Here is a 13,372-nt window from a genome sequence, read left to right as displayed (position 1 = left end):
TTATTCGGAACTGACACCTTTTGTCATAGTCTCAATTGATTAATTTGTGATTTTTTAACCCTTATCTCTATTCAAAGCATAAATAATAATTCTTATAATGTAGTGATTTGTTTTCTGTAAAATTACTAGCTGCATAAAATCTTTTGCTTCTATTAACTATTACCAGAACTGAAGAGTACGAGTAGCTCTTGAATATATGCCATGTTAGACCCTCGAGAATGTTTCTTGGAAACTATGATAGAGAAGGATCGAATAAATACTTCAATCTAAGCAGGACTAACCTATCCATTATCATAAGGTTTCTGCTTAAAGAACTTCATGTGAGTTGACACTTTGAGAGAATAAAAAAAAATAACACGTGCTAGTTTTGTGGAAACGATTTTTAAGGTCGAAGTACACATACAAACTTTTTATATCTATGTCTAATCAATCATTTTAAGTTTGTGAAAATATTCAATTCGAGTCATTATTTATTAGAAAAGCAAATACGTACTTAATATTTCAATATTAATACGTACCTCTGTACCAGTTCCGTGGAATCATCACAACTACATTGGAATTTTTGGAATCGTACCAACATAACAGATTTAGGAACCAAATATATGTACCGCAAACGGATTATCTTTGAAATTGAGGCATACATAATTGAGAAAAAACTAACAAACAGATTTATGATGAGACAACCTTGTATAAATGCCAAAGAAATTAGTTCAACCAGCGAGTTAAATAACTTAATTCATAACTTTTTATAAACTATTCATTAATATAGAATTTAAATATATCAAGTGTTTTAAATAATCTGACTACTGTTCTCTTTGTATGTCAAGACTATTTAGAACACACTATGCGCGTTTATGCTCTCTTAAATACTAATCCTATTGTATACAAAAGCAATAATTAATTATATTTATGGTCGTCAGAGTCACATCAATACAAAAATAACGGTAAGTAATTTGATAAGTTAATAAATGTCTAAGGGACGTATGAAATCGCTTAACTACGAGGTTGGTTCCCGTCAGTTTCCAATAAACCTTAACGAATACAGTAGTAGGTACAAGTTAAATAGGACGATTTATGATTGTTCATAGTTACATTAACGTAAGACAGAAATTAGGTAACCCGTTAATGGAGTATAAAATAAAAGATATATTGTTTAACTTAAATATGTTTATTTAGATCTTAAATTGTTCAGGAGTTGCGAGATAATTAGGGAATCTTTACATTTGACACTACTAATTTCACTTAGATATTTTCTTTTTCATAAAAAATATTTCTCAATAAACAATAGTTTTCTACCCAAGTTTAGTTTCAAGTAAACAACAATCAAAATATCATTGAACATCGAAGATGCCAATCTGTACGAGGTATATTGATTAGGTACTTCGGTAGACGTCAATAACGAAGCTAACTGATAATTTTCATTTAGAAAGTGCAATTGAGTTGTATGTAATCTTACGTACAAGTTCGTGAAATGGCACATTATCATTTTATAATTTTCTTATCGAGAAACTATTTGGAAAGCCCCGTTCATTTGAAAATCAATGATTACAGAGTTGAAATTGAATTTATAATTTAACGGACGTCACATGCTGGATGTATAGTTTTTTGCCAGACATAAAAACTGTCACGTACTATTTGGTATAAAAACTTTTCAGAAGAAACGCTAAATAGCGGAAAAATTGTATTTTATATTTTTTAGAATCAAAGCGTTTTCCAATCGCTCAAACAAAAACCAATTCTTGTGCTTAGCATTAGATTCTCAGAAAGTGACAACAAATCCACATGAAAAACCTCAACTTCATAATTTTTCCGCTTCCTTTATATTCTATTCTATTTCCAAGTTTGATATTATTACGTATACTTATTTCAAACTCTTGACCTATATGTCGAAGTTCCCGCCCATCAGAATCTGCTGTCCCGCATAAATTTTATGCTCATGATGCTCATAGGGTGGTTACAATTTGATTTCCTGAAACTTAGAAAATAAATGGTTGTTATACTCGAGAGGATTCCATAATCCATTATTGTAACTGTCAAAAGTGTTCAGAAGTTATATCAACTTTCCCAAAAACTTATTTCAGAACGGTATACCGGGGAGTTTCGGTTTATTACTACAGTTATGTGTGTGTTCATCTTGTTCGAGTTCTTCTCTTTACAGCATTAATAGTGAGGTATTGGTTGAGTGAGATTACAATTTTATCGACGAAGCGACACAATTTTATATTGGATAATATGAAAATATAAAAAATATAAGATAACAATTTGACTTATTAGGTATATTATTTATTAAATAACACCAGCATTGACGTTGAATTTGTAAAATTCTTAGGGCTTGTTGTGAAAAATGGGAGTTACATATTGCTGTCTTATGTGAATAATTAAGTTCCTCCTGCTTTGCGCTGAGATCAGTATCCAAAGAACTGAACTTATTTACCTTCTTGAGTCGCATATCCGATATGCCCTTCATTCCTGGGGTACTTGTGGTGCGACTCAATTGAGCGAATCTTCAAACTACGAAAGAGAACTGTTAGATATTTACTCATTCTAAAAAGCAGGACTCACTGCAGGGATTTCTTTAGAAGATTAAAACTTCTGACTTTTCCTTAGTAGTAATAAAATTTTCGATAATCGTGACATATGTTTTGGACTCACAAATTTATCCACTGAATTGAATGAACAACTAACCAGCCTTTTAATACTAACAGCAATCTTATCAAGGTACTGTGGCCTCAATAGATACAAGAAAATGCTAATATTAGCAGAAAATTCTGGGTGCAGATTTTGTGGTGCAAAAGACCAAACCTTCATCAAAATTCAAGTGTGAGACTCCAGAGCATTCCACTTGAGAGTATATGAAATGAAGACGAAGATCTCTGGAAGCTAGAGCTATTCCACATTCTGAACTTTTTAAAAAGAGTGGGATCATCTGTAAACATTGAGGATATTTAGTATCATAGAAAGAAAATAAGACACGATAGATCCTTTGGGTCGCGATATTTATGGTACCCCAATACAAACATACACAGAAGTGAGCACTTGATAAAATTATTCGAAATGTAAAATCCTAACTTTAACCATTCATCAGATATATTGGAAGGCACTGAAAAATTATTAGAAAGCAACAGCTCTATATGTGGAAAAAAGTTATCAGAAATAGATAATCTAAATCAGTGAGTGATTACAGACTTTACGGACCAAAAACAACGTAGGATAGACTCAATTTTTGAGAAAGATATTGTAAATCTCATCGGAGGTTCTTAGCCCTAAAGCATACTCTAGTTTAGTGAACAATATTTTAATATAGTGAAGTTGAAGAAAGTGTTAAGATTTGTCAAGTTTTTCTAGAAATTCTGGAATATTCTTTAAAAAAAAATGAAAGAAAGAGTAGGAAAATAGAGTAAAGAACTCAGTAAAGACGCTCAGGACACTAGAATCAATAAAAATTCGATGAAGATAACCTTCCACAAGGTAATTTCTATTTTGGAAATATTGTGAATTTTTTACCACGACTCATCACTAACAACATCATTATTTGCTCTAGATGAAGCTTTTGAAGTGTTTGGAATTGCCACAAAAAACATGAACCAGACAAATACATTTTTCCTCAAATAACAAATTCGAAAATTTTTAAATGAAATCCATAGAATCATAATTCGTTAGCAAATGAGCAAACTTTACTCAATATAAATTTCCTGTCTGAAAATTGAGGAAATTGAGAAAGGACAACAGTAAAAAGAACCACCAAAATCTCTAAGCATAGAAGAAGTGTTGAAACAGAATCTGCAAAACTGCTGTCACCAAGAAAAAGGTACGGAAATCTCTTCAGAGCTGTAGTGCTATTATGATGATTTATTGGAAAGTGGAATTTTTTTTATATGAACTTGAAATTATACACTACATATTGAAACCTGATCAGATTTTCTGTACTGTGAACAATCAATACGATTACAAAAAGAAGCGCCAGGATCTGTTCGATAAAATGATCATTGTGAGACGGTTGTTAAACCAGAATGTCGTTAAAAAATAGTAAAGTTAAGTGTAGGCTACGATAAATCATTTACATGAAATTTGACTTGGTTAACAGTCACGTACCATTAGATATGCGACAATAAAATTATAAAAAACCTTGTCTCTAGAACATTCACCTTGAAGCTACTACCCGAAAAATGGCAATCGAGGATAATGATGTTTCCAGTGTGACGTTGTTATTAATATTAATTTAATTGAAAATTTACAATCTACTCAAAGAATGTAATGAGTGAATGATATGGTTTCTTGCTAAATTACTTGAGGCGGGCACCATCCATTGATATGTCTCCGTAGATCACTCTATTCGGTCTTCTGGCCAGCGTCTTTTCAATCCATTGGATCAAGGTAAAGTCTGGATATTACTATTTTCCATCTTGGAATCTCTCTAACTGTACTTCAATGAAGTTAGTAAAAAAAACTCTTCTTTGCGTACAGTGACTGTTATCGATGTTGACTCTAATGTTGGCTATCATATTGAATCTCATTGCTTCATTTAATGCTGCGTAGAGTAGCTGAGATGTTTATTTCCAGAACTATAGCCGAATGCGACGACCTATACGTCTCCTACCCATTATTTTGCCTTGCATCACCAAATGAAGAAGATCGTACTTTACATTTGCGCACCACATGACCAAATAATTCTAATTCACTAGTTTTATTGTTGTATTCATCCTCATATGCAGATTAAGGTTAACATCTCGATTCAAAGATTTTTTTAATTTCATAAAACTTGCTCCCGTTGTAGCTAGTCTTGCTGGTTTCCATTTATTGTTAATTACGGATCCCTGAAATAAAAAACTGCTGGAGTCACATTTTTTTTATTATAACAGCCCTTTATTAGTAGTTTCTTCACACGCTTTCAACAGTTTTATGTTTTATGCATACGTATATCTTTTTCTCCCAAATCCAAAGCAATTTATTTTCGAAGCATTTCGCTAATGTTTGATTACGTTTTCTCGCCAATATCCCACAAAATCCGGTTTCGCAAAAACAGAGGATCGGTTTACATGAAATATTAATAAAATTCTTTGTGGATTTTTTCGACCGTTTGGAAATGACAGGGGTCTGGCGAATATCTAAAATTGTCAGATCGTCCAGACATGCGGAAATCTATATTGATTAAAGACCAAAATCTTGAACGATTTACTCCTAGAAGAACTCTCTTTGATTGTCGTGGCATTTTTACATGAAATTTATATTTGTAGTACTTGGAAATAAAACTTTTTATCTTACTATTATCAACAAAAAAAAACATATACAAATAATTCCATGAAGTTATAGTAGTTATTATTTATATATTATTATTATCATTATTCACGATACGAACCTTACTGCCATGAGCGCTAGAGAATGGAATAAATCACGAAGTGAATAATATTTCATTATACGCGAGTAGAATATTATACTTTATCCACGGCTACTAAATATTATCGTTCAAGTTTTTGTTGTTAAATTTTGTTACAGTAGTCAAATGCCATACTACGTAGAGTGTATTGCAGTGTGGTTCGTGACTTCATGCATTTCGTATATCACTAAATTATATGTCTATACGGCTGTAGAGGATGATTAATACCAAAATGGATTCAGGACATCACAAACAAGGCTTAGGTAGAATGCTTGATAAACAGATTCGAATGCAAGAATGCTAGTCAGTCATTTAAACAAACAAATGTAAATAATACCGCGACCAGCGTGTGAATGTATGGCTAGAATTTCTGGTACCTTCAGACGAATCATCAGAAAAAATAGTTTTAAATGGTTAGCAATGACTATGTTGAATTATGAATGTATCTATAATCATTGCTCTTAGTGAAACGTTTGTAATTTCAGCCGTTTTTTTCCATACAGGTAACATGTAAATGCAAATTTGAAATCCAATCATTGAATTACGAAGATAGACCTTTGAAAGTATAATATGAGTGCAGACCTGACGTTCGTGGAATATATATCATGATATATAGTTGACTGACGTGAAAAGAAGACACGACTCATATAAAGATACTTGTAGCAGACATCCCCAAATTACCAACTACATATAGCTTTCCAGATGGAGTGGTTGATATCGCTTAATTTCACAAAAGTACATTTGAAGACCATTATATAAGAGATACAAAGCTGAAAATTGGTTTTTAAAGATATAAGGATTCGCACAGGAAAATTCACACAGGATGATAAGAAGCTTGTTATAAAACCAATTAGTAAACATACCCTGAGAGCGGTCTCATTATTCTCGCGTCAAAAGTACTTACAAAGAAGTATATTAGTCCCGATTTGAATGTAAACAGTCTTCAGGTAGCAATTATACAAAAATATCCTTACAGTTCGGTCATTTGAGTTTTACAGAAAAGTGTTTAAGTAAATTTTTCCAAATTTATCATTTAAAGCACCTAGAAGAATTGCGAGTTAAAAACGTAGACTGAAAGAAGATGGGCAGCAATGTTTGAGTTGGACTTATTTGCGCATCTTTTATTGTTATTATTATTTTAAGTTGGAAGTTACCTCAGTATTAGCCATATTTAGGCGAGAGAAAAATAATGTATTTAATAGCTAATTGCAAATAAAAAATCTGTTGTTTTTCTATATGGACGTTAAAACTAAAAACGGTTTATTTCCATTTTGATGGCCTCTGTTATGATCAAATTTAATTCAAGTGTTGACCATTGAAAAATATTTATATCGTTTCTGTTGACCTACTTTCTATTTATTCAATCTGTAGTAACTAGCGAATTATGATATAAGAGCAATCACTGTAAACATCAATTAGCAAAACATTTCAATTGAAATGACGTTTGGCCTCGCTCATACACGAATATTATAACAGCACGTTTTTGGAATAGTATTGACATATTGCCAGAATGTTCATAAACTTCTTCTATTTGAATGTATTAAATTTGATTTGAAAATTTGATGAGGTCTATCGCAGTCTTAAACCTTCTTGTTTGATAATTATTTTTTATATAATGCACTTCGTAATATCTCTAACCTCGATAGTCAATCTAGGGTCTCTTCCTCCAACCTCAGATGCAGCCAAATTGCATTGCTTAAGAGTGTATTTCCAGGTTCAAAAATGGCTCTCCAATACCAGCTTAGATCCAATGAAGTGAGGATGGGAGTTTCGAGACATTTTGTCAGCCACTAGGGCCATCAGAGATCTTAACAATGATTTTTTGTAACTGCCAAAAAGGTTGTAGTAAGTTGTGTACTTGCAAGAAGGCTGGACTGCTATGTAGAAGCCTGTACGGGTCGTGTTTACAAAATTCATGCACGTATCTGATTCCTTCTGACTTATAGGGAGAAGATTTTTTTGACAAAGAAACCAGTCCTGCAGGAGAAGACAGTGAAAACACCATGATGAGCACGGAATTCCTCTTGGAAGAAATGCTCGAGAGTGTTGATGAAATCGACTAGATTGCAATTGATTTCTCATATTCGATTTTGAATATTTTCTCTATTTTTGATAAATGTTTAAATAAAGTTCTCACAAGAATAGCGTTTTTAAGGATTATCCCTGTTCCACACTTAAGTTTAGAGTACTTACAACAATTAAGATTTTAAAAGAGGATATCTGGCATTTTTTGTTTTTTTGGAGGTTAGGAAAAATCATATTTGAGCTTCTTCGAAGGTAATTTCCTGCTCGGCATTTTTTTTTCAAAAATTTACCTCTAAAAGTCTTCTTTGAGTTATCCGCAAAAAATGCACTGTTGAAAAAATCCAGTAACACGAAATTCGCTTTTTGTAAGAGTAATTTTGAGATTTGGAAACAATCACGGGGAACCGTTTTTTTAACTACATTTTCAATCTCTTTACTTTTTTCGAAATTAGGCTTAGAATCCGAGTTATTTGCAAAATTCTAAATTTTGAAAAATTTAATAAAAATATATCACCTAGCGGCCAAAATTTTGATGTTAACTTTTATTGAATCGATAGAGCACCCTCAGAACTACCTAAAACCAGAAAATCAGCGACAAACTAATTTTCGTGGGTTTTGGTTCTAGTTGGGCTGTACTCACTGGACTAGATTTTAGTTCAAGGACAAAGGAATGCCAGAAGAACGTGACAAAGAACCAGAACTACAGAAAATAAGAACATACTAACTAACCTTACCAAGAAATCACTAAATCATTATCTAACAGGAAACCACTGACTGTTTATAATGGAAATGTACAAAAAGAATGAACAGATCAATTCAACTGATTCCGTCAATTAAAATCGATGGCTCTTGGTCACGTGATGAAAAAACGGCAAACTTAGACACAGATTCTGATGAAGAAGTGAATGGTGAAGACGAAGCGCTTACTACAACTAAGAAGATAATTAAAATTTTTGGAAAAAAGTATTAATTACAAGAAGGCTCCTGCATGCAATTTTATAACAGATATTTTAGCAGTTACCGAAAAAGGCCATTGTGCAGTTTACAAACATTATAAATGTGGTATTTCGTCTTCTATATCTACCATTAAAGTGAGAGATGAATTAAGTAATTATGATCCCCAATCCAGAAAAACCAGTGAAATTAGAAGATGCTATTAATAAGAATGCAAACAATACTTGATCAAAATGTAGTTATCATGAAAATTTATTGTCAACTCATTATGTTTAGTTAGTTCACTCTTACTGAATACACACCACCACTACACCAACACTAACAATTATACTGTCGTCTTCAGAGACTGAGAGTAAACTAAAATCTAATTGACTAAACTTGACTTATCTGATTGATACTAAATTTTCCCACCAATAAACCCTCTCTCGTGAAAATTAATTCCTGTGGGAAAAAACTCCTTGACGGGAAAATTCATGTTCATTCTTTGAGTGGGAGTGGGCTGTAAGGAATTACCCACTCTATAGTTTATGGTTTATCAGTGGAAAAATTTAGTATTACAGGTAAGTCACGTCATTAGATTTTAGTTTACCTTCAGTCTCTAAAGACGATAACTTGGTTATAGAAACGCGCGCCAGACAGTGTAATTGTGAGTGTTGGTGTAGTGGTGGTATAAAAAGTGTGTTCAGTATGAATATCGCTAACGGTTCCAAAAATTCCAACTTAGTAGTACACTCTTACATGGAAAACCGTACGTTCAAAGTCAAATAAGAGAGCGAATATTGCTGAGAGTTTCGAAGAACGATTTTGCTAATATTGGTGAAGAATTGACGAAACTGTAGATGAAGACCTTAGAGGTTCAAGCTTCTGCAAGCTGCTAAAGATAACAAAATAGATAGAACTACAATTTCGTGGTATATTGATAAGTTAAAAGCCAACTCTAAATCTGATGTTTTTAAGGACTACATAAACACACGCCAAGCTTTTTCAACTGAACAAGAAAAAATATTAAAAGACCATCTTATGGAAGTTTGTGTCATGACAAGTTAGATACAGTTATGGACAAATATCAGTTCCCAGCTTTCAGAATATGAAATATCGACAAAACTGGTATTCCAACGAGTCTTGAAACTCGTTAAAATAGTAGCAGCGGATATATTAGCAACTGGAAACTCAGTTCCTGTGGTGTTTATACTTGCTGAGAAGAATTATAAAGACTATGGCAAATGGAACACCAGTTGCCAAGATTGAGTTAATGATATGTGTACTTATAATATCAGTGTAATTTATCTGACAGTATCTGAACTATTTAAGTTTATTTTTTTTAATACGAAATTTATGTTTTTGATTCTATGAGGAATATCAAATATGCTGTTATGTTTTTTTCCTATGTTTTATATGTTCATATGTAATAAAGTTTATATAATAACTCAACAGCCCCAGTGATACCGTTGGGTGGTTCAAAACACGTCTGTGGTGTAGTATGAGTCATATCACTATAAATTCAGTTAAGTAAAATAGGGATTTGCTTAAGTTTTTTTTATCTCAAAATGTGGTTCTATAAATAAACACTAATTTAAAATTAACTTTATTATTATTCTTTTGAAAGTGACCCCACCTTGTATTTTTTTGTAAAGTGATTATTGAAGTACTTTCTTGTTTCAGCTACTTATTGCACAAGTGAATAAAGAAACGAATTTGTTATAGTTCAATTATCATTAACTGGAATCCGGTCATGTAGTTAAAAAATGCCTACTTCGGGACTAGTAGTATCGATACTAGTACTCCTAGTTACGTGCGAAGCGGAACCTGCTACTGAATTCATAGAAGCTTCGGATGGAGGTAGTGCCTCCTTACCGTGTAACCTTAGTCCTTCGGGTGCTCCGGACAAAGTTAGTGTAGTGTTGTGGTATAAAGGTGTCGAGCAAAATCCCATTTACAGATATGACGTTCGTGGTAATCAACCGGTACGTTGGGCGGAACCTTCGCTACAAAACAGATACTTTTTACGGATTCTAGACGATCATAGGGCCGTTATGAGTATTTCACCAACTAAACTTAGCGACGAGCACGTCTTTCACTGCAAAGTCGACTTTATGAAATCGTCAACGAGAATCACGCATGTCAACTTAACAATCATTGGTGAGTAAATTGTAATAGATGTTGGTCATTTTGATCAAAGTTATACGATGTTTAATACAAATAATAGATTTTTGTTCATTGTATAAATGCTAAGCCTGCTACAATACAAAAAAATGAGGTCGGAGAATAACCCCCAATCATTTTCCTGAACTCCCCAATGAATTTCTATAGTTTACGACGCAAATATAGCTTGAGGCAATCGTAATTCTAATCCTTTATTCTATTTCTTTCCCTTTTGCCCGTTCAAAAAATTCTAGACTCATCAAAATTGTAAGAAATTTCATGCTTTTTATCATAATGAAATATGAGTTCGGGAGAAATTTTCAACTCAATTATTTGCAAAAATTGAATCAAAATTTGAAAATTCATCCAGTTTTGTAACAAGTACAATGAAAAAAAAACAAAATTGAATCCATATTATACAAGAATTTGAAAAAAATTTGCTGTTTATTTGAGGAAAATCAACAATTTAGGAATGCGGCTTTCTCCAATTGATATATGAATATTACAATCTGAGATAATGAAAGTCAAAACCTACTAGGTATACAATATTATAGAGAATTGTGAATTTGTGATTGATTCGTAAAATTGTTGATTCTTTTCTCCACATTAATCCATTTTCTGGTCTTCATTGCACTACTGCATTTATATGAGAAGAGTGTTATTCTTGGCCGGCGGAACGAAACAAAAGCGTGGCACCGGTCAGGTGTTATGCCCAAAGAAACAAAGATACAGATTGGATTCAAAAACCTAACGAATCAAACATGAACTCAAACTTCCTCGACATCCTGATGATGCCAGCTCAATACGCGAAATACAAATTTATTATTTTTTCGCAGCTAAATGTTTTCTAGGACCCTGCCTATACTCTTATGTCTTTGTTAATACCCCAAAAATTACAGTGTCCTCTCAATTATTGGAGTCGCTGATTTCGACAAGCCAGTTGGTTAATTCTTGGTTTCGTAGATCGCAGTTTATACGCTATTTGCTGATAGGTGAAATAATTTCAGCATTTTTCTTTAGAATGAGGTTTCAAAATGTATTGAAAATTCTGTTTTACGTTTCTACGAAAAGCGCCACCTTAAACCTCTTTCCAAACACTTAAATTTGATGAAAACATTGTTAAGATGAGCTTGTATAACAACAGCTTGTATAACAACAGCCAACCATCGATAATTACAAATTATTACGTTATCAGATACATGTATTGTATGTATATATAGATTTCGGATATCGTATACACTGCGAACTACAAAATCTATGGTGTCCCCCTTTCTTGCTGCGGTACTGGGAAACCTAATGTTTACAACTGATCCATTAATAGCTTTAATTGCTAGAGATCTTATATTTCAAGCGCTCCCAGATGTACTGCTCCAGAGTTCCTTAGTGTTTCACACTTTTAGAGAGTGTGGATAGAGGTTTCGTCCGCTGTATAACAAAATCTGCACGCCTCATTACCTGCTAGGTCTAGCGTCTTCAGGTGCAGAAGATGTACTCTGGTTATAGTTTCCCAGAAGAGTCTCTCTCTATCTTTGGTTGTCCTAATAAATGGTTTTGCTCCTATCTACTACTTCTTTTCAAGAGCTTTTTCCATTGTTCTTTTGCTGATACTATAGAAGAGTTCGGGTCCTATGAGGGGCTTGTCTGCCCCGGCTTTAGCGAGAATATTCCATTTCCTTTCGCTCCGGTGTGTGCCGGAATCCATTGTAGGATAACTTTATTTCTATGGCCTAGTTCGTTTGAGTTTTCTAAGCAATCCCAAACTAGTTTGGAATTTATTATATCGCAGCTTAGAGCTCTAGGATGATGATCTCCTCTTTGCCTCTCTGATAGTACCTCTCTAAATTGAAATACACGTATTGAATTACTATGAAATGTTTATGAGAAGTTTTGAGTAGACAACTGAAAAAAAATATAAAGGCAATATTGTTCTATGAGTATTTTTGGAGCCCATTCTATCACTCAGCAATCTATACAAACTTGGCTGTTCGTCTGCACAGAACTAATTTATATCGATTGAATAGTAGTTAACATATTGCAATCGAAATTATAAGATGTACGAGGATGTATTAATATATCGTTAGCCTAGACCAGTTCCATGCATAAACAAAATATTGCGTTACCATAGCAACGAACAATAACTTATTAGAAGTGTCAGTGTAAAGTTTGACGTTAAAAAAGTGAACCAGAGTTACGCAATAAATTACAAGAAATTGTGAAAATCGAAAAATTGAAGTATCGAGCCATCATCAAGTCCTACCTGTCTTTAAAGGGGTTAAGATGTAAGCAGATTTACGAAGATGTGCTTAATACCCTTGGTGATCAATGTCCTTCGTATGCGACCGTGAAAATTTGGACTGCAAGCTTCAGGCAAGCTTCAGGCAAGACTGCAAGCAAGACGTAAATTTTCCATTGAAGATGCTGACCGATCGGGAAGGCCAGTTTCTGTGTCAGTCCCCTAAAATATGGATGCAGTTCATGATATGATTTTATCAGACCGTCGTATTGGGCTAAAACGGATATATGATGCACTGAATATTTCATACGATCGCGTTCATCATACAGTTCTGGTCAATTTGGACATGAGAAAAATTGCTGCAAAATGGATTCCCAAATGTTTGAACGTTGACCAAAAGCATGCAGGGGAAGATGCATCGTGTTCGATTTGAAAACGATATAGACTTCTTAAACCGAATTGTTACTATGGATGAGAGTTATTTCTGCGATCCAGAAATAAAGCAACAACAAAAAAGATCTTGCTTCAGTTTTTTGACATTGCTATACAGTAATCATGATTGATTTTTTGGATAAGGATAGGACAATAATTGGAGATTACTATTCGACATTACTGACTACTCTACGGGAAAAAATTGAAGAGAA

General features: G+C 33.3%; 1 protein-coding gene across 1 annotated transcript in view; it reads left to right on the top strand.

Moving 5' to 3' along the window:
• Window positions 1-13,372, top strand: part of LOC130445025 (hemicentin-2-like) — a 517,421-nt gene that overhangs the window by 79,991 nt on the left and 424,058 nt on the right. Inside the window, exon 2 of the mRNA XM_056780490.1 lies at window positions 10,016-10,492. Coding sequence (XP_056636468.1) covers window positions 10,099-10,492 — 394 coding nt within the window. The 5' untranslated portion in view covers window positions 10,016-10,098. The remainder of the gene's footprint in view (window positions 1-10,015; window positions 10,493-13,372) is intronic.

This window comes from Diorhabda sublineata, chromosome 6 (assembly GCF_026230105.1).
Source record: "Diorhabda sublineata isolate icDioSubl1.1 chromosome 6, icDioSubl1.1, whole genome shotgun sequence".
NCBI classification, from domain to species: domain Eukaryota; kingdom Metazoa; phylum Arthropoda; class Insecta; order Coleoptera; family Chrysomelidae; genus Diorhabda; species Diorhabda sublineata.
Note: the sequence above shows the minus strand (reverse complement) of the source record. Positions and strands in the feature narration are given on the sequence as shown.